This window comes from Melopsittacus undulatus, chromosome 29, assembly GCF_012275295.1.
Source record: "Melopsittacus undulatus isolate bMelUnd1 chromosome 29, bMelUnd1.mat.Z, whole genome shotgun sequence".
NCBI lineage: Eukaryota > Metazoa > Chordata > Aves > Psittaciformes > Psittaculidae > Melopsittacus > Melopsittacus undulatus.
The window spans coordinates 137356-156248 of record NC_047555.1 but is presented as its reverse complement, the minus strand read 5'-3'; the positions used below and the strand labels follow the sequence as shown (position 1 = coordinate 156248).

The 18893-nt window shown below is 56.6% G+C and overlaps 2 protein-coding genes across 2 annotated transcripts in view; both read right to left on the bottom strand.

The window, feature by feature from the left end:
• The window catches only part of SRCAP (Snf2 related CREBBP activator protein), a 58048-nt gene extending 50031 nt beyond the window's left edge, over positions 1–8017 (bottom strand). Inside the window, exons 1-4 of the mRNA XM_034072477.1 lie at positions 7859–8017; positions 6573–6758; positions 2568–2708; positions 530–683 (exon numbers count right to left, since the gene is read on the bottom strand). Coding sequence (XP_033928368.1) covers positions 530–683; positions 2568–2708; positions 6573–6758; positions 7859–8017 — 640 coding nt within the window. The remainder of the gene's footprint in view (positions 1–529; positions 684–2567; positions 2709–6572; positions 6759–7858) is intronic.
• A 1232-nt stretch (positions 8018–9249) lies between these two features.
• Positions 9250–18562, bottom strand: LOC117437835 (proline-rich protein 2-like). Its single transcript, XM_034072476.1, has 5 exons — positions 18465–18562; positions 18114–18320; positions 15367–15440; positions 10067–10248; positions 9250–9312 (listed from the first exon to the last, which is right to left on the bottom strand). Exons 1-5 carry the CDS (start codon positions 18560–18562, stop codon positions 9250–9252), a joined length of 624 nt encoding a protein of 207 aa, XP_033928367.1.
• Positions 18563–18893: the final 331 nt, after the last annotated feature.

The window sequence follows — 18893 nt, the reverse complement described above, 5'->3', positions numbered from 1 at the left end:
GTGCTCCCCCCCATAGCCCCCATGTCTTCCCCCCCATATCCCCCATGTGCTCCCCCCATAACCCCCATGTGTTCCACCCTATAGCCCCCATGCGTCCCCCCATAACCCCCATGCATTTCCCCCCATAGTGCCCATGTGTTCTGCCCTATAGCCCCCATGTCTTCCCCCCCATAACCCCCATGCATTCCCATCATAACCCCCATGTGTTCCCCCCCATAGCCCCCATGTGTTCCCCCCATAGCCCCCATGTATTCCCCCCCATAGTGCCCATGTCTTCCCCCCCATAGCCCCCATGTGCTCCCCCCCATAGCCCCCATATGCTCCCCCCCATAACCCCCATATCTTCCCCCTATAGCCCCCATATGTTCCCCCCATAGCCCCCATGTTCTCCCCATAACCCCCATGCATTCACCCCCATAGCCCCCATATATTCCCCCCATATCCCCCATGCATACCCCCCCATAGCGCCCATGGGTTCTGCCCTATAGCCCCCATATGCCCCCCCCCATACCCCCCATACATGACTCACAGCCCCCCGTGTGCTGAGCCCTATGGGGCGCGTTGAGGCTTCGGCTCAGCAGGTCTGAGTACTTCTCAGTCTGCCCCACAATGAAATCCAGCTGCAGATCCAGAGCCTGTTTCCTCTTCTCCTCCAGCCGCGACTGCTGCTTGAACTGCACCACCTGCAACAGCACCCATGGGTGCCCATAGCACCCATAGCACCCATAGCATCCTATAGCACCCATAGCATCCTATAGCACCCATAGCACCCATAGCATCCTATAGCACCCATAGCACCCAGATCCAGAGCCTGTTTCCTCTTCTCCTCCAGCCGCGACTGCTGCTTGAACTGCACCACCTGCAACAGCACCCATGGGTGCCCATAGCACCCACAGCACCCATAGCACCCATAGCATCCTATAGCATCCATAGCATCCTATAGCACCCATAGCATCCTATAGCATCCATAGCATCCTATAGCACCCATAGCATCCTATAGCACCCATAGCATCCTATAGCACCCAGAGCACCCAGATCCAGAGCCTGTTTCCTCTTCTCCTCCAGCCTCGACTGCTGCTTGAACTGCACCACCTGCAACAGCACCCATGGGTGCCCATAGCACCCATAGCATCCTATAGCACCCAGAGCATCCTATAGCACCCATAGCATCCTATAGCACCCAATGAGCACCCAATGGGCACCCAACCATGGCCATGGGGCCACTCAACAGGCATCAATGATGGAGAGCACCCATGGGTGATGGAGAGCACCCACGGGTGATGGAGAGCACCCATAGATGATGGAGAGCACCCATAGGTGATAGAGAGCACCCATAGGTGATGGAGAGCACCCATAGATGATGGAGAGCACCCATGGGTGATGGAGAGCACCCATAGATGATGGAGAGCACCCATAGGTGATGGAGAGCACCCATAGATGATGGAGAGCACCCATGGGTGATGGAGAGCACCCATAGATGATGGAGAGCACCCATAGGTGATGGAGAGCACCCATAGGTGATGGAGAGCACCCATAGATGATGGAGAGCACCCATGGGTGATGGAGAGCACCCATAGATGATGGAGAGCACCCATAGATGATGGAGAGCACCCATAGATGATGGAGAGCATCCATAGATGATGGAGAGCACCCATAGATGATAGAGAGCACCCATAGATGATGGAGAGCACCCATAGATGATGGAGAGCACCCATAGGTGATGGAGAGCACCCATAGGTGATGGAGAGCACCCATAGATGATAGAGAGCACCCATAGATGATAGAGAGCACCCATAGGTGATAGAGAGCACCCATAGGTGATGGAGAGCACCCATAGATGATAGAGAGCACCCATAGATGATGGAGAGCACCCATAGGTGATGGAGAGCACCCATAGATGATAGAGAGCACCCATAGATGATAGAGAGCACCCATAGGTGATAGAGAGCACCCATAGGTGATAGAGAGCACCCATAGGTGATGGAGAGCACCCATAGATGATAGAGAGCACCCATAGGTGATAGAGAGCACCCATAGGTGATGGAGAGCACCCATAGGTGATGGAGAGCACCCATAGATGATGAATTGGGCAGCACCCATGGGTGGGGGTCAGGGTGGGGGTCAGGTGGGGGTCAGGGTGGGGTCAGGGTGAGGTCAGGTGGGGGTCAGTTAGGGGTCAGTTGGGGGTCAGAGGTCACCTTCTCCACGTTGCTCCAGAAGTGCTTGACCTCTCGCGCTATGTTGGCCGCCAGGGGTGGGGGTCAGGGTGGGGGTCAGGGTGGGGTCAGGTGGGGGTCAGGACGGGGTCAGTGTGGGGTCAGAGGTCACCTTCTCCACGTTGCTCCAGAAGTGCTTGACCTCTCGCGCTATGTTGGCCGCCAGGGGTGGGGGTCAGGTGGGGGTCAGGGTGGGGGTCAGGACGGGGTCAGGGTGGGGGTCAGAGGTCACCTTCTCCACGTTGCTCCAGAAGTGCTTGACCTCTCGCGCTATGTTAGCACCCATGGGTGGGGGTCAGGGTGGGGGTCATGGGAGGGTCAGTTAGGGGTCAGTGTGGGGTCAGAGGTCACCTTCTCCACGTTGCTCCAGAAGTGCTTGACCTCTCGCGCTATGTTTGCCGCCAGCCGCCGCAGCTTGAGCTGCTCCTCCCGCTTGGCGCGTTCCTGGCGCTGCCTCTGCTCCTCGTGGTGCCGCATCACCATGCGCACCACCTGCGGGCACCATGGGGCGCTATGGGGCGGCTATGGGGCTGGGGGGGTGTGGGGCTATGGGGGGTATGGGGCTATGGGGCTGGGGCTATGGGGGTATGGGGTTCAAATGGGGGCTATGGGGCTGCGGGTATATAGGGTTCTAATGGGGCCTATGGGGTTCTATGGGTCCTAATGGAGGCTATGGGGGGTAATGGGTTCTATATGTTCTAATGGGGCCTATGGGGCTGACGGGGTATGGGGTGCTAATGGGGTCCTATGGGTTCTAATGGGGGCTATGGGGTATACAAGGTTCTAATGGGGCCCTATGGGTTCTAATTGGGGCTACAGGGGATATGGGGTCCTATGGGTTCTAATGGGGGCTATGGAGAATATGGGGATCTAATGGAGGCTATGGGGTTCTAATGGGGGCTATGGAGTTCTAATGGGGTCTATGGGGATCTAATGGGGGCTATGGGGGGTATGGGGTTCTAATAGGGTCCTATGGGTTCTAATGGGGGCTATGGGGGATAATGGCCTCGAATGGAGGCTTATGGGGTCCTATGGGTTCTAATATGTGCTAATGGCGTCATATGGGTTCTAATGCGGACCTATGGGTTCCAAAGGGTCTCAATAGTGCCCAAGGCTCTAAATGGGTTCCTACAGGTTCCAATGGGTTCCTAAGAGTGTGACCTCAACCAAAACTTACGGAGATGCTTCCATGCCTGCTTCAATGTGTCCCTATGGGTCCCAATGTGTCCCTATGGGTCCCAATGTGTCCCTATGGGTCCAATGTGTCCCTATGGGTCCCGATGTGTCCCTATGGGTCCCAATGTGTCCCTATGGGTCCCAATGTGTCCCTATGGGTCCTATGGGTCCCAATGTGTCCCTATGGGTCCCAATGTGTCCCTATGGGTCCCAATGTGTCCCTATGGGTCCTATGGGTCCCAATGTGTCCCTATGGGTCCTATGGGTCCCAATGTGTCCCTATGGGTCCCAATGTGTCCCTATGGGTCCAATGTGTCCCTATGGGTCCCAATGTGTCCCTATGGGTCCCAATGTGTCCCTATGGGTCCCAATGTGTCCCTATGGGTCCAATGTGTCCCTATGGGTCCCAATGTGTCCCTATGGGTCCTATGGGTCCCAATGTGTCCCTATGGGTCCCAATGTGTCCCTATGGGTCCCAATGTGTCCCTATGGGTCCCAATGTGTCCCTATGGGTCCCAATGTGTCCCTATGGGTCCAATGTGTCCCTATGGGTCCAATGTGTCCCTATGGGTCCCAATGTGTCCCTATGGGTCCAATGTGTCCCTATGGGTCCCAATGTGTCCCTATGGGTCCCAACGTGTCCCTATGGGTCCAATGTGTTCCTATGGGTCCAATGTGTCCCTATGGGTCCAATGTGTCCCTATGGGTCCCAATGTGTCCCTATGGGTCCAATGTGTCCCTATGGGTCCCAATGTGTCCCTATGGGTCCCAATGTGTCCCTATGGGTCCCAATGTGTCCCTATGGGTCCAATGTGTCCCTATGGGTCCCAATGTGTCCTATGGGTCCCTATGGGTCCCAATGTGTCCCTATGGGTCCCAATGTGTCCCTATGGGTCCAATGTGTCCCTATGGGTCCCAATGTGTCCCTATGGGTCCCAATGTGTCCCTATGGGTCCTATGGGTCCCAATGTGTCCCTATGGGTCCCAATGTGTCCCTATGGGTCCCAATGTGTCCCTATGGGTCCAATGTGTCCCTATGGGTCCCAATGTGTCCCTATGGGTCCTATGGGTCCCTATGGGTCCCAATGTGTCCCTATGGGTCCCAATGTGTCCCTATGGGTCCAATGTGTCCCTATGGGTCCCAATGTGTCCCTATGGGTCTCAATGTGTCCCTATGGGTCCCAATGTGTCCCTATGGGTCCCAATGTGTCCCTATGGGTCCCAATGTGACCCTATGGGTCCAATGTGTCCCTATGGGTCCCTCACCTTCCGGGCCACCCCCCTCTTCCATCGCCGCTCCTGGCTGAAGTCAGTAGCCAACCACTGCATCTCCTCACACAGGTAATCCCAGTGCCCTTGGGGCCTATGGGTCCTATGGGTCCCAATGTGTCCCTATGGGTCCCAATGTGTCCCTATGGGTCCCAATGTGTCCCTATGGGTCCCAATGTGTCCCTATGGGTCCCAATGTGTCCCTATGGGTCCAATGTGTCCCTATGGGTCCCAATGTGTCCTATGGGTCCCTATGGGTCCCAATGTGTCCCTATGGGTCCCAATGTGTCCCTATGGGTCCAATGTGTCCCTATGGGTCCCAATGTGTCCCTATGGGTCCCAATGTGTCCCTATGGGTCCTATGGGTCCCAATGTGTCCCTATGGGTCCCAATGTGTCCCTATGGGTCCCAATGTGTCCCTATGGGTCCAATGTGTCCCTATGGGTCCCAATGTGTCCCTATGGGTCCCAATGTGTCCCTATGGGTCCTATGGGTCCCAATGTGTCCCTATGGGTCCCAATGTGTCCCAATGTGTCCTCTGGGTCCCAATGTGTCCCTATGGGTCCCAATGTGTCCCTATGGGTCCCAATGTGTCCTCTGGGTCCCAATGTGTCCCTATGGGTCCCAATGTGTCCCTATGGGTCCTATGGGTCCCAATGTGTCCCTATGGGTCCCTCACCTTCCGGGCCACCCCCCTCTTCCATCGCCGCTCCTGGCTGAAGTCAGTAGCCAACCACTGCATCTCCTCACACAGGTAATCCCAGTGCCCTTGGGGCCTATGGGTCCTATGGGTCCCAATGTGTCCCTATGGGTCCCAATGTGTCCCTATGGGTCCCAATGTGTCCCTATGGGTCCCAATGTGTCCCTATGGGTCCCAATGTGTCCCTATGGGTCCCAATGTGTCCCTATGGGTCCCAATGTGTCCCTATGGGTCCCAATGTGTCCCTATGGGTCCCAATGTGTCCCTATGGGTCCAATGTGTCCCTATGGGTCCCAATGTGTCCCTATGGGTCCCAATGTGTCCCTATGGGTCCCAATGTGTCCCTATGGGTCCCAATGTGTCCCTATGGGTCCCAATGTGTCCCTATGGGTCCAATGTGTCCCTATGGGTCCCAATGTGTCCCTATGGGTCCCAATGTGTCCCTATGGGTCCCAATGTGTCCCTATGGGTCCCAATGTGTCCCTATGGGTCCCAATGTGTCCCTATGGGTCCAATGTGTCCCTATGGGTCCCAATGTGTCCCTATGGGTCCTATGGGTCCCAATGTGTCCCTATGGATCCAATGTGTCCCTATGGGTCCAATGTGTCCCTATGGGTCCCAATGTGTCCCTATGGGTCCCAATGTGTCCCTATGGGTCCCTCACCTTCCGGGCCACCCCCCTCTTCCATCGCCGCTCCTGGCTGAAGTCAGTAGCCAACCACTGCATCTCCTCACACAGGTAATCCCAGTGCCCTTGGGGCCTATGGGTCCTATGGGTCCCAATGTGTCCCTATGGGTCCCAATGTGTCCCTATGGGTCCCAATGTGTCCCTATGGGTCCCTCACCTTCCGGGCCACCCCCCTCTTCCATCGGCGCTCCTGGCTGAAGTCAGTAGCCAACCACTGCATCTCCTCACACAGGTAATCCCAGTGCCCTTGGGGCCTATGGGTCCTATGGGTCCCAATGTGTCCCTATGGGTCCCAATGTGTCCCTATGGGTCCCAATGTGTCCCTATGGGTCCCAATGTGTCCCTATGGGTCCAATGTGTCCCTATGGGTCCCAATGTGTCCCTATGGGTCCTATGGGTCCCAATGTGTCCCTATGGATCCAATGTGTCCCTATGGGTCCAATGTGTCCCTATGGGTCCCAATGTGTCCCTATGGGTCCAATGTGTCCCTATGGGTCCCAATGTGTCCCTATGGGTCCCTCACCTTCCGGGCCACCCCCCTCTTCCATCGCCGCTCCTGGCTGAAGTCAGTAGCCAACCACTGCATCTCCTCACATAGATAATCCCAATGCACCTTAGGCCTTGGGGGCTCTGGGGCCTTGGGCAGGCGGCGCAGGGACCAGGAGCCAACGCGCTTCATCTCGGCCACGCGGTGCTCGACCTCTGCCTCCTGGGGGGGGGATGGGGGATATAGGGGATATAGGGGGAATATAGGAAGAATATAGGGGGATATAGGGGAATATAGGGGGAAAATAGGAAAAAATTAACAAAAATAAGAAAAAAATAGAAGAAAATTAACAAAAATAAGGAAAAAATAAAAGAGAATTATGGAAAATAGGCAAAAATAAAAGAAAGTTAAGGAAAATAAGGAAAAATACAAGAAATTTAAGAAAAACAGGAAAACAGAAAAAAATTAAGAAAAATGGGGAAAAATAGAAAAAAATTAAAGAAAATATGAAAAAATAAAGAAAATTAAGGAAAATACAGAAAAATAAAAAATTAAGAAAAATGAAAAAAATAAAAAAATATAGAAAAATAAAAAGAAAAACAAGAAAAAAGAAAAATTAAAATCAATTGAAAAATAAGAAAAAAAGTAAGAAAAATTGATAAAATAAGGAAAAAAGCGAAAAATAAGGAAAAATAGAGAAAAATGAAATACAAACAACAGGAAAAGATAAAGAAAAAGAGAAAAATGAAAAAATAAGAAAAACAAAAAATGAAAAATAAGAAATACAAAGAGAAAAAAGAAAAAACACAAAAAGTGAAAAACAAAGAAAAAATTAGAGAAAAATAAATGAAAAGTAGAAAAAAATGCAGAGAAATGAGGAAAAAAATTTTAAAAAATGAAAAAAAACCCATTCCCCATTGACTATTATGGTCTGTCCCCCCCCATTGACTACTATGGGCTGTCCCCCCCCATAGACTATTATGGGCTGTCCCCCCCCACAGACTATTATGGTCTGTCCCCCCCCATAGACCATTATGGTCTGTCCCCCCCCATAGACCATTATGGTCTGTCCCCCCCCATAGACCATTATGGTCTGTCTCCCCCCATAGACTATTATGGGCTGTCCCCCCCCATAGACCATTATGGTCTGTCCCCCCCCATAGACCATTATGGTCTGTCTCCCCCCATAGACTATTATGGTCTGTCCCCCCCATAGACCATTATGGTCTGTCTCCCCCCATAGACCATTATGGTCTGTCTCCCCCCATAGACTATTATGGTCTGTCCCCCCCCATAGACTATTATGGTCTGTCCCCACTCACGTGCTTGGCCTGCTCGGCGATCTCGGCCTGGGTCTTGTCCCATAGGCTGGGGGGGTCCGGGGGTCCGGGGGGGCCATCGGGGCGGGGGGCGGGGGGGGACACGCTGCCGGGGGGGGGGGAGCCCGAGGAGGCAGGGGACACGGGGCTGCTGCCGGTCATTCTGCCTGCTGGGACCTGGGGGGGCAATGGGGGTCAGTATATGGGGTATGGGGGTACAATGGGGTATAGGGGGGGGATAATGGGGTATGGGGGGGTATTATAGGGTATAGGGGGGGTACAATGGGGTATAGGGGGGGGATAATGGGGTATGGGGGGGTAGGATGGGGTATGGGGGGTACAATGGGGTATAGGGGGGGGATAATGGGGTATATAGGGGGTTATTATAGGGTATGGGGGGGTTATTATAGGGTATGGGGGGTATTATAGGGAGCCCGAGGAGGCAGGGGACACGGGGCTGCTGCCGGTCATTCTGCCTGCTGGGACCTGGGGGGGCACCAAGGGGTCAGTATATGGGGGGTACAATGGGGTATAGGGGGGGTATTATAGGGTATAGGGGGGGTACAATGGGGTATAGGGGGGGTATTATAGGGTATAGGGGGGGTACAATGGGGTATAGGGGGGGTATTATAGGGTATAGGGGGGGTACAATGGGGTATAGGGGGGGTATAATAGGGTATAGGGGGGGTACAATGGGGTATAGGGGGGGTATTATAGGGTATAGGGGGGGTACAATGGGGTATAGGGGGGGTATTATAGGGTATAGGGGGGGTACAATGGGGTATAGGGGGGGTATTATAGGGTATAGGGGGGGTACAATGGGGTATAGGGGGGGATAATGGGGTATAGGGCGGGTTATAATGGGGTATGGGGGGGTACAATGGGGTATGGGGGGGGATATTGGGGTATATAGGGGGTTATTATAGGGTATGGGGGGTATTATATGGAGCCCAAGGAGGCAGGGGACACGGGGCTGCTGCCGGTCATTCTGCCTGCTGGGACCTGGGGGGGCAATGGGGGGGTCAGTATATAGGGTATGGGGGGGGGATAATGGGGTATAGGGGGGGGATAATGGGGTATATAGGGGGTTATTATAGGGTATGGGGGGTATTATAGGGTATGGGGGGGTATTGTGGGGTATGGGGGGGTTATTATAGGGTATGGGGGGGATAATGGGATATATAAGGGGTTATTATAGGGTATGGGGGGTATTATAGGGTATGGGGGGGTATTGTGGGGTATGGGGGGGTTATTATAGGGTATGGGGGGGATAATGGGATATATAAGGGGTTATTATAGGGTATGGGGGGGTTATTATGGGGTATGGGGGGTACAATGGGGTATGGGGGGGGATAATGGGGTATATAGGGGGTTATTATAGGGTATGGGGGGTATTATAGGGAGCCCGAGGAGGCAGGGGACACGGGGCTGCTGCCGGTCATTCTGCCTGCTGGGACCTGGGGGGGCACCAATGGGTCAGTATATGGGGTATGGGGGGGGATAATGGGGTATGGGGGGTATAATGGGGTATATAGGGGGTTATTATAGGGTATGGGTGGGGAAAAGTGGAGTACAGGGAAGTTATTATAGGATATGGGGGGGTATAATGGGGTATGGGGGTTATGGTGACATACAGGGGGGATTATGATGGGGTATGGGGGGTTATTATAGGGTATGGGGAAGTTATTATAGGGTATGGGGGTATCATAAGGTATGGGGGGGTATTATAAAGCATGGGGTGGTTATTATAGGGTATGGAGGGGTTATAATGGAGTACAGGGGGGGTTATGATGGGGTATGGGGGGGTAGAATGGGATATGGGGGGGTATAATGGGGAATGGGGGGGTTATTATAGGGTATGGTGGGGGTATGACGGGGTACGGGGGGATAGAATGGGGGAGGTATTATAGGGTATGGGAATATTAGAGTATGGGTGGGTTATTATAGGGTATAATGGGGGTTATTATAGGATATGGGGGGTTATTATAGGGTATGGGAGGATTATGATAGGGTATGGGGGGGTATGATGGGATATGGGGGGTTATTATGGGGTATGGGGGGGTTAGAATGGATCTGGGGGGTTATTTTGGGTTATTTAGAGTGTTTTGGGGGTATTTTGGGGTGTTTCAGGGTGGTTTTGGGGTTATTATGGGGTTATTATGGGTTATTATGGGGTTATTATGGGGTGCTTTGGGGCAGGTGCCCCCTGACCTGCGGGTGCATTGGGGGCTGCGGGGGGGGCAGGCTGCGGGGGGGGGCCCCGGCTGCCCCCTCCTGCCCGGGGCCTTGCTGGGCTGGGGGGGCCTCATCCTGCACCGGCGGCCGCGGCCGGACCGAGCCCTGGTCCAGCTCCTGGGTACCCGGGCGGCCCAGCCTGCGCTCCCCACTGCCGCCTATGGGAGACATAGAGCATCACCTATAGAGCATCACCTATAGAGCATCACCTATAGAGCATCACCTATAGAGCATCACCTATGGGTGCTCAGGCGGCCCAGCCTGCGCTCCCCACTGCCGCCTATGGGAGACATAGAGCATCACCTATAGAGCATCACCTATAGAGCATCACCTATGGGTGCTGAGCATCATCTATAGAGCATCACCTATAGAGCATCACCTATAGAGCATCACCTATAGAGCATCACCTATGGGTACCCGGGCGGCCCAGCCTGCGCTCCCCACTGCCGCCTATGGGAGACATAGAGCATCACCTATAGAGCATCACCTATAGAGCATCACCTATAGAGCATCACCTATGGGTGCTCAGGCGGCCCAGCCTGCGCTCCCCACTGCCGCCTATGGGAGACATAGAGCATCACCTATAGAGCATCACCTATAGAGCATCACCTATGGGTGCTGAGCATCATCTATAGAGCATCACCTATAGAGCATCACCTATAGAGCATCACCTATAGAGCATCACCTATGGGTACCCGGGCGGCCCAGCCTGCGCTCCCCACTGCCGCCTATGGGAGACATTGAGCATCACCTATAGAGCATCACCTATAGAGCATCACCTATAGAGCATCACCTATAGAGCATCACCTATGGGTACCCGGGCGGCCCAGCCTGCGCTCCCCACTGCCGCCTATGGGAGACATAGAGCATCACCTATAGAGCATCACCTATAGAGCATCACCTATAGAGCATCACCTATGGGTGCTGAGCATCATCTATGGGTGCTCAGCATCATCTATGGGTACCCGGGCGGCCCAGCCTGCGCTCCCCACTGCCGCCTATGGGAGACATAGAGCATCACCTATAGAGCATCACCTATAGAGCATCACCTATAGAGCATCACCTATAGAGCATCACCTATAGAGCATCACCTATGGGTGCTGAGCATCACCTATGGGTACCCGGGCGGCCCAGCCTGCGCTCCCCACTGCCGCCTATGGGAGACATAGAGCATCACCTATAGAGCATCACCTATAGAGCATCACCTATGGGTACCCGGGCGGCCCAGCCTGCGCTCCCCACTGCCGCCTATGGGAGACATAGAGCATCACCTATAGAGCATCACCTATAGAGCATCACCTATAGAGCATCACCTATAGAGCATCACCTATGGGTACCCGGGCGGCCCAGCCTGCGCTCCCCACTGCCGCCTATGGGAGACATAGAGCATCACCTATAGAGCATCACCTATAGAGCATCACCTATAGAGCATCACCTATAGAGCCTCACCTATGGGTACCCGGGCGGCCCAGCCTGCGCTCCCCACTGCCGCCTATGGGAGACATAGAGCATCACCTATAGAGCATCACCTATAGAGCATCACCTATAGAGCATCACCTATAGAGCATCACCTATAGAGCATCACCTATGGGTACCCGGGCGGCCCAGCCTGCGCTCCCCACTGCCGCCTATGGGAGACATAGAGCATCACCTATAGAGCATCACCTATAGAGCATCACCTATGGGTACCCGGGCGGCCCAGCCTGCGCTCCCCACTGCCGCCTATGGGAGACACTGAGCATCACCTATAGAGCATCACCTATAGAGCATCACCTATAGAGCATCACCTATAGAGCATCACCTATAGAGCATCACCTATGGGTGCTGAGCATCATCTATAGAGCATCATCTATGGGTACCCAGGCGGCCCAGCCTGCGCTCCCCACTGCCGCCTATGGGAGACATAGAGCATCACCTATAGAGCATCACCTATAGAGCATCACCTATAGAGCATCACCTATAGAGCATCACCTATGGGTACCCGGGCGGCCCAGCCTGCGCTCCCCACTGCCGCCTATGGGAGACATAGAGCATCACCTATAGAGCATCACCTATAGAGCATCACCTATAGAGCATCACCTATAGAGCATCACCTATGGGTACCCGGGCGGCCCAGCCTGCGCTCCCCACTGCCGCCTATGGGAGACATAGAGCATCACCTATAGAGCATCACCTATAGAGCATCACCTATAGAGCATCACCTATGGGTACCCGGGCGGCCCAGCCTGCGCTCCCCACTGCCGCCTATGGGAGACATAGAGCATCACCTATAGAGCATCACCTATAGAGCATCACCTATGGGTGCTGAGCATCACCTATAGAGCATCACCTATAGAGCATCACCTATAGAGCATCACCTATGGGTACCCGGGCGGCCCAGCCTGCGCTCCCCACTGCCGCCTATGGGAGACATAGAGCATCACCTATAGAGCATCACCTATAGAGCATCACCTATAGAGCATCACCTATAGAGCATCACCTATAGAGCATCACCTATGGGTACCCGGGCGGCCCAGCCTGCGCTCCCCACTGCCGCCTATGGGAGACATAGAGCATCACCTATAGAGCATCACCTATAGAGCATCACCTATAGAGCATCACCTATGGGTGCTGAGCATCACCTATAGAGCATCACCTATGGGTACCCGGGCGGCCCAGCCTGCGCTCCCCACTGCCGCCTATGGGAGACATGGAGCATCACCTATGGGTGCTGAGCATCACCTATAGAGCATCACCTATAGAGCATCACCTATGGGTGCTCAGCATCACCTATAGAGCATCACCTATGGGTACCCGGGCGGCCCAGCCTGCGCTCCCCACTGCCGCCTATGGGAGACATAGAGCATCACCTATAGAGCATCACCTATAGAGCATCACCTATAGAGCATCACCTATAGGGCATCACCTATAGAGCATCACCTATGGGTACCCGGGCGGCCCAGCCTGCGCTCCCCACTGCCGCCTATGGGAGACATTGAGCATCACCTATAGAGCATCACCTATAGAGCATCACCTATAGAGCATCACCTATAGAGCATCACCTATGGGTACCCGGGCGGCCCAGCCTGCGCTCCCCACTGCCGCCTATGGGAGACATAGAGCATCACCTATAGAGCATCACCTATAGAGCATCACCTATAGAGCATCACCTATGGGTACCCAGGCGGCCCAGCCTGCGCTCCCCACTGCCGCCTATGGGAGACATAGAGCATCACCTATAGAGCATCACCTATAGAGCATCACCTATAGAGCATCACCTATGGGTACCCGGGCGGCCCAGCCTGCGCTCCCCACTGCCGCCTATGGGAGACATAGAGCATCACCTATAGAGCATCACCTATAGAGCATCACCTATAGAGCATCACCTATGGGTACCCGGGTGGCCCAGCCTGCGCTCCCCACTGCCGCCTATGGGAGACATTGAGCATCACCTATAGAGCATCACCTATAGAGCATCACCTATAGAGCATCACCTATAGAGCATCACCTATGGGTACCCGGGCGGCCCAGCCTGCGCTCCCCACTGCCGCCTATGGGAGACATAGAGCATCACCTATAGAGCATCACCTATAGAGCATCACCTATAGAGCATCACCTATAGAGCATCACCTATGGGTGCTAAGCATCATCTAGAGAGCATCACCCATGGGTGCTGAGCATCGCATATGGGTACTGAGCATCACCCATAAAGCCCATGGGTGCTGAGCACCCCTATAGCACCCATAGGTACCAATGCAGCCCCCATAGCACCCATAGGTACCAATCAACCCCAGCAGCACCCATACATACTGACTGCCCCATAGCACCCATAGGCACCAATGCCCTCCAATGGCATACATGGGTGCCCCCATGGCACCCATAGGTGCTGGTGTCATCCACTCCCTCCATAGCACCCATAGGTGCCCCCATAGGACCCAATGACACCAATGCCCTCCCACAGCGCCCATAGGTGCCCCCCCCATAGCCCCCATAGGTGCCCCATAGCCCCCATGCGTGCTCCATATCACCCACGGGTGCCCCCCATAGCCCCCATAGGTGCCCCCACAGCCCCCCCATAGATGCCCCATAGCCCCTATAGGTGCCCCCATAGGTGCCCCATAGCCCCCATGCGTGCCCCATATCACCCACGGGTGCCCCCCATAGCCCCCATAGGTGCCCCCACAGCCCCCCCATAGATGCCCCATAGCCCCTATAGGTGCCCCTATGGGTGCCCCATAGCCGCCCCATAGCCCCCATACATGCCCCACAGCCCCCATAGATACCCCACAGGTGCCCCATAGCCCCCATAGATACCCCATAGCGCCCATAGCCCCCATAGATACCCCATAGGTACCCCATAGCGCCCATAGCCCCCATAGATACCCCATAGCTGCCCCATAGCGTCCACAGCCCCCATAGATACCCCATAGATGCCCCATAGCCACCCCACAGCCCCCATATGTGCCCCATAACCACCATAGCTACCCCACAGATGCCCCATAACCCCCATAGCTGCCCCATAGATCCCCCATAGCCCCCATAGACGCCCCATAGCCCCCATAGGTACCCCATATGTGCCCCGTAAATGCCCCATAGCCCCCACAGGTGCCCCATAGCTGCCCCATAGGTGCCCCATAGGAGCCCCATAGTCCCCATAAGTGCCCCATATGTACCCCATAGCCCCCACAGGCGCCCCATAGATGCCCCGTAACACCCAGAGGCCCCACAGATACCCCATAGCCGCCCCATAGCTGCCCCATAGCACCCCATACATGCCCCATAGCCCCCATAGGTACCCCATAGATACCCCATAGCCCCCATAGATACCCCATAGCTGCCCCATAGGTACCCCATAGAGCCCCATAGCCCCCATAGCTGCCCCATAGATACCCCATAGCCGCCCCATACGTGCCCCATAGCTGCCCCATAGCCCCCATAGAGCCCCATAGCCCCCATAGCTGCCCCATACGTGCCCCATAGCTGCCCCATAGCCCCCATAGCTGCCCCATAGCCCCCATATGTGCCCCATAACCCCCATAGCCACCCCATAGATATCCCATAGGTACCCCATAGATACCCCATAGAGCCCCATACGTGCCCCATAGCTGCCCCATAGCTGCCCCATAGGAGCCCCATACGTGCCCCATAGCTGCCCCATAGCTGCCCCATAGCTGCCCCATAGCTACCCCATAGCTGCCCCATAGCTGCCCCATAGCTACCCCATAGCTGCCCCATAGCTGCCCCATAGCTGCCCCATAGCTGCCCCATAGCTGCCCCATATGTGCCCCATATCCCACCTGTGTGCGCGGGGCCCTCCTCCTCCTCCTCACACTCCACTTCCACGGTGCCGGTGACGCGGGGGGGGGCGCTCCTGGGGGGGGAGGGGAGGGGTGAGGGGGTGAGGGGGGGGGACCCCACCGTGACCCCATGTGACCTTTGATGGGTGCCCCCAGTCACCCCATAGCGAGGCTCAATGGGAGCCCCATAGAGGGGATCCCTGCCCCATAGCAAGGCCCAATGGGAGCCCCCATTCACCCTATAGCAAGGCTCAATGGATGCCCCATAGAGGATCCTTGCCCCATAGCAAGGCCCAATGGGGGCTCCCATTCACCCCATAACAAGGCCCAATGGGTGCCCCATAAACAAGATCCCTGCCCCATAGCAAGACCCAATGGGGGCTCCCATTCACCCCATAACAAGGCCCAATGGGTGCCCCATAAACAGGATCCCTGCCCCATAGCAGGACCCAATGGGTGCCCCATAGAGGAGATCCCTGCCCCATAACAGGGCCCAATGGGTGCCCCCATTCACCCCATAACAAGGCCCAATGCAGGCCCCATGTAGAGTTCCCCTGCCCCATAACAGGGCTCAATGTGAGCCCCCCTTCACCCCATAGCAAGGCCCAATGGGTGCCCCATAGAAGGGATCCCTGCCCCATAACAAGCCCCAACAGGTGCCCCATAAACAGGATCCCTGCTCCATAGCAGGGCTCAATGGGTGCCCCCATTTCCCCCATAGCAAGGCCCAATACAGGCCCCATAGAGAGGATCCCTGCCCCATAGCAGGGCCAAATAAGTGTCCCCATTCACCCCATAGCATGGCCCAATGGGTGCCCCACAGAAGGCCCAACAGGTATCGCAGAGAGGGCTGCCCTGCCCCATAACAAGACCAAGTTGGTGCCTCCATGCACCCCATAGCAGACCCCATTGGCTGCCATATAGAGGGGCTCCCTTCCCCATAGCAGACCCCAATGGGTGCCCGATAGCAAGGCCCAATGGGTGCCGCATAGAGGATTCCCCTGCCCCATAACAAGGCCTAATGGGAGCCCCCATTCACCCCACAGCAGATCCCAGTGGCTGCCCCATAGCAAGGCCCAACGAGCGCCTCATATAGCAGCTCCCTGCCCCACAGCAAGGCTCAATGGGAGCCCCCATTCACCCCATAACACACCCCATTAGCTGCCACACAGAGAAGCTCCCTGCCCCATAGCAAGGCCCAACAAGTGCCCCATAGAGAGGCTCCCTGCCCCACAGCAGACCCCAATAGGAGCCCCCATTGCCTGCCCCATAGAGCAGCTCCCTTCCCCATAGCAGACCCCAATGGGTGCCCCATAGCAAGCCCCAATTGGTGCCCCCATTCACCCCATAACAGACCCCATTGGCTGCCCCATAGCGCAGCTCCCTGCCCCATAGCAAGGCCCAACGAGTGCCCCATAGAGCAGCTCCCTGCCCCACAGCAGACCCCAATGGGAGCCCCCATTGCCTGCCCCATAGAGCAGCACCCTGCCCCACAGCAGACCCCAATGGGAGCCCCCATAGCCTGCCCCATAGAGGGGCTCCTTGCCCCATAACAAACCCCAATGGGTGCCTCATAGCAAGGCCCAACTGCTGCCCCCATTCACCCCAATGGGAGCCCCCATTGCCTGCCCCATAGAGCAGCTCCCTGCCCCATAGCAGACCCCAATGGGAGCCCCATAGCAAGGCCCAACGAGTGCCCCATAGAGAGGATCCCTGCCCCATAGCAATACCCAATTGCTGCCCCCATTCACCCCAATGGGAGCCCCCATTGCCTGCCCCATAGAGCCGCTCCCTGCCCCACAGCCTGCCCCATAGCAAGGCCCAACGAGTGCCCCACAGAGAGAATCCCTGCCCCACAACAGACCCCAATGAAAGCCCCCATTGCCTGCCCCATTGCCTGCCCATTAGCGCAGCTTCCTGCTGCACAGCAGACCCCATTGCCTGCCCCATTCCCTGCCCCATAGAGCAGCTCCCTGCCCCACAGCAAGGCCCAACGAGTGCCCCATAGAGAAGATCCCTGCCCCATAGCAAGGCCTAATTGCTACCCCCATTCACCCCATTGCCTGCCCCCATTGCCTGCCCCATAGAGCAGCTCCCTGCCCCATAGCAGACCCCAATGGGAGCCCCCATTGCCTGCCCCATAGAGCCGCTCCCTGCCCCATTGCCTGCCCCATAGAGCCGCTCCCTGCCCCATAGCAGACCCCAATGGGAGCCCCCATTGCCTGCCCCATAGAGCCGCTCCCTGCCCCATTGCCTGCCCCATAGAGCCGCTCCCTGCCCCACAGCAGACCCCAATGGGAGCCCCCATTGCCTCCCCCATTGCCTGCCCCATAGAGCCGCTCCCTGCCCCACAGCAGACCCCAATGGGAGCCCCCATTCCCCCCATTGCCTGCCCCATAGCCGATCCCGCTGCCCCATAGCCTGCCCCACATCCCTGCCCCACCTCCCGCCCCACACGTCCCGGTTACCGGTTTCTCTCTCCCTCCCCTCAGGCCGCAGACGGCACCGGAAGCGAAGGGGGAGGGGAAGTGGGGGGAGGGGAAGGGGGGGGAGGGGGCGGCGCCTCCCGCTCCGCCTCAAAATGGCGGCCGCGCCCCCCCCCTCCCCCTTCCCCCCCCGTTTCCATTCCCGTTACCGGATCCCCTCCCCCCCTCCCCCGCCCCCCCCGCCCCTCCCCCACCCCCCCCCTCCCCCCTCCCCCCCCCCCCGGGGCTGTTCTCTGCCCCTCCCCCCCCTCCGGTGCTCACGGGAACGAGGATCGGGCCCGGCGGCAAAATGGCGGCGACGCGTGAGGGGAGGACGGGGGCGGGAGGGAGAAGGGGCGTGGCTTCAGAGCGAGATCTCGCGAGAGTTGCGGTCGGCCGCCTACTTCACAGACACGGTGCGGAGATCTCGCGAGATCTCGCGGCTCCTTCACAGAGTGGGGGAGATCTCGCCGCTGCTTCACTACTACACTGGGGGGGGGGGGGGGGGGAAATCTCGCGAGATCTCGTCCCTCCTTCACAGCCACGGGAGGAGGGGAAGGATATCGCGAGATGTCGCCGCTCCTTCATAGCCACAGTGGGGGGCGATCTCGCGAGATCTCGCTGCTCCTTCACAGCCACAGTGGGGGGAGGATCTCGCGAGATCTCGCCGCTCCTTCACAGCCAGTGTGAAGATCTCGCGAGAAGAAGGGGGCGTGGCTTCCGAGCGACATCCCGCGAGAGTTCCGGAGTTCCCCCTCCTTCACAGCCAAAAGCGGGTGAAGATCTCGCGAGATCTCGCCGCTCCTTCACAGAGTGGGGGGAGGATCTCGCGAGATCTCTCGGCTCCTTCAGGGCCACAGTGAGGGGGGTATCTCGCGAGATCTCTCCGCTCATACACAGCCAAAGGGGGGTGAGGATCTCGCGAGATCTCGCCTCCTTCACAGCCACGGTGGGGGGATCTCGCGAGATCTCGACGCTCCTTATTACAGTGAGGAGGGATCTCGCGAGATCTCGCTGCTCCTTCACAGAGTGGGGTGGATCTCGCGAGATCTCGCTGCTCCT

Coding starts and splice junctions, on each gene's coding strand:
- LOC117437835 (XM_034072476.1), bottom strand. CDS start 18,562: ATGTCGCTCGGAAGCCACGCCCCCTTCTTCTCGCGAGATCTTCACACT. Junction 18,321..18,464: donor ATCCTCCCCCCACTGTGGCT/GTGAAGGAGCAG, acceptor CCCCCCCCCCAG/TGTAGTAGTGAAGCAGCGGC. Junction 15,441..18,113: donor CGGGCCCGATCCTCGTTCCC/GTGAGCACCGGA, acceptor CTCCCCCCCCAG/GAGCGCCCCCCCCCGCGTCA.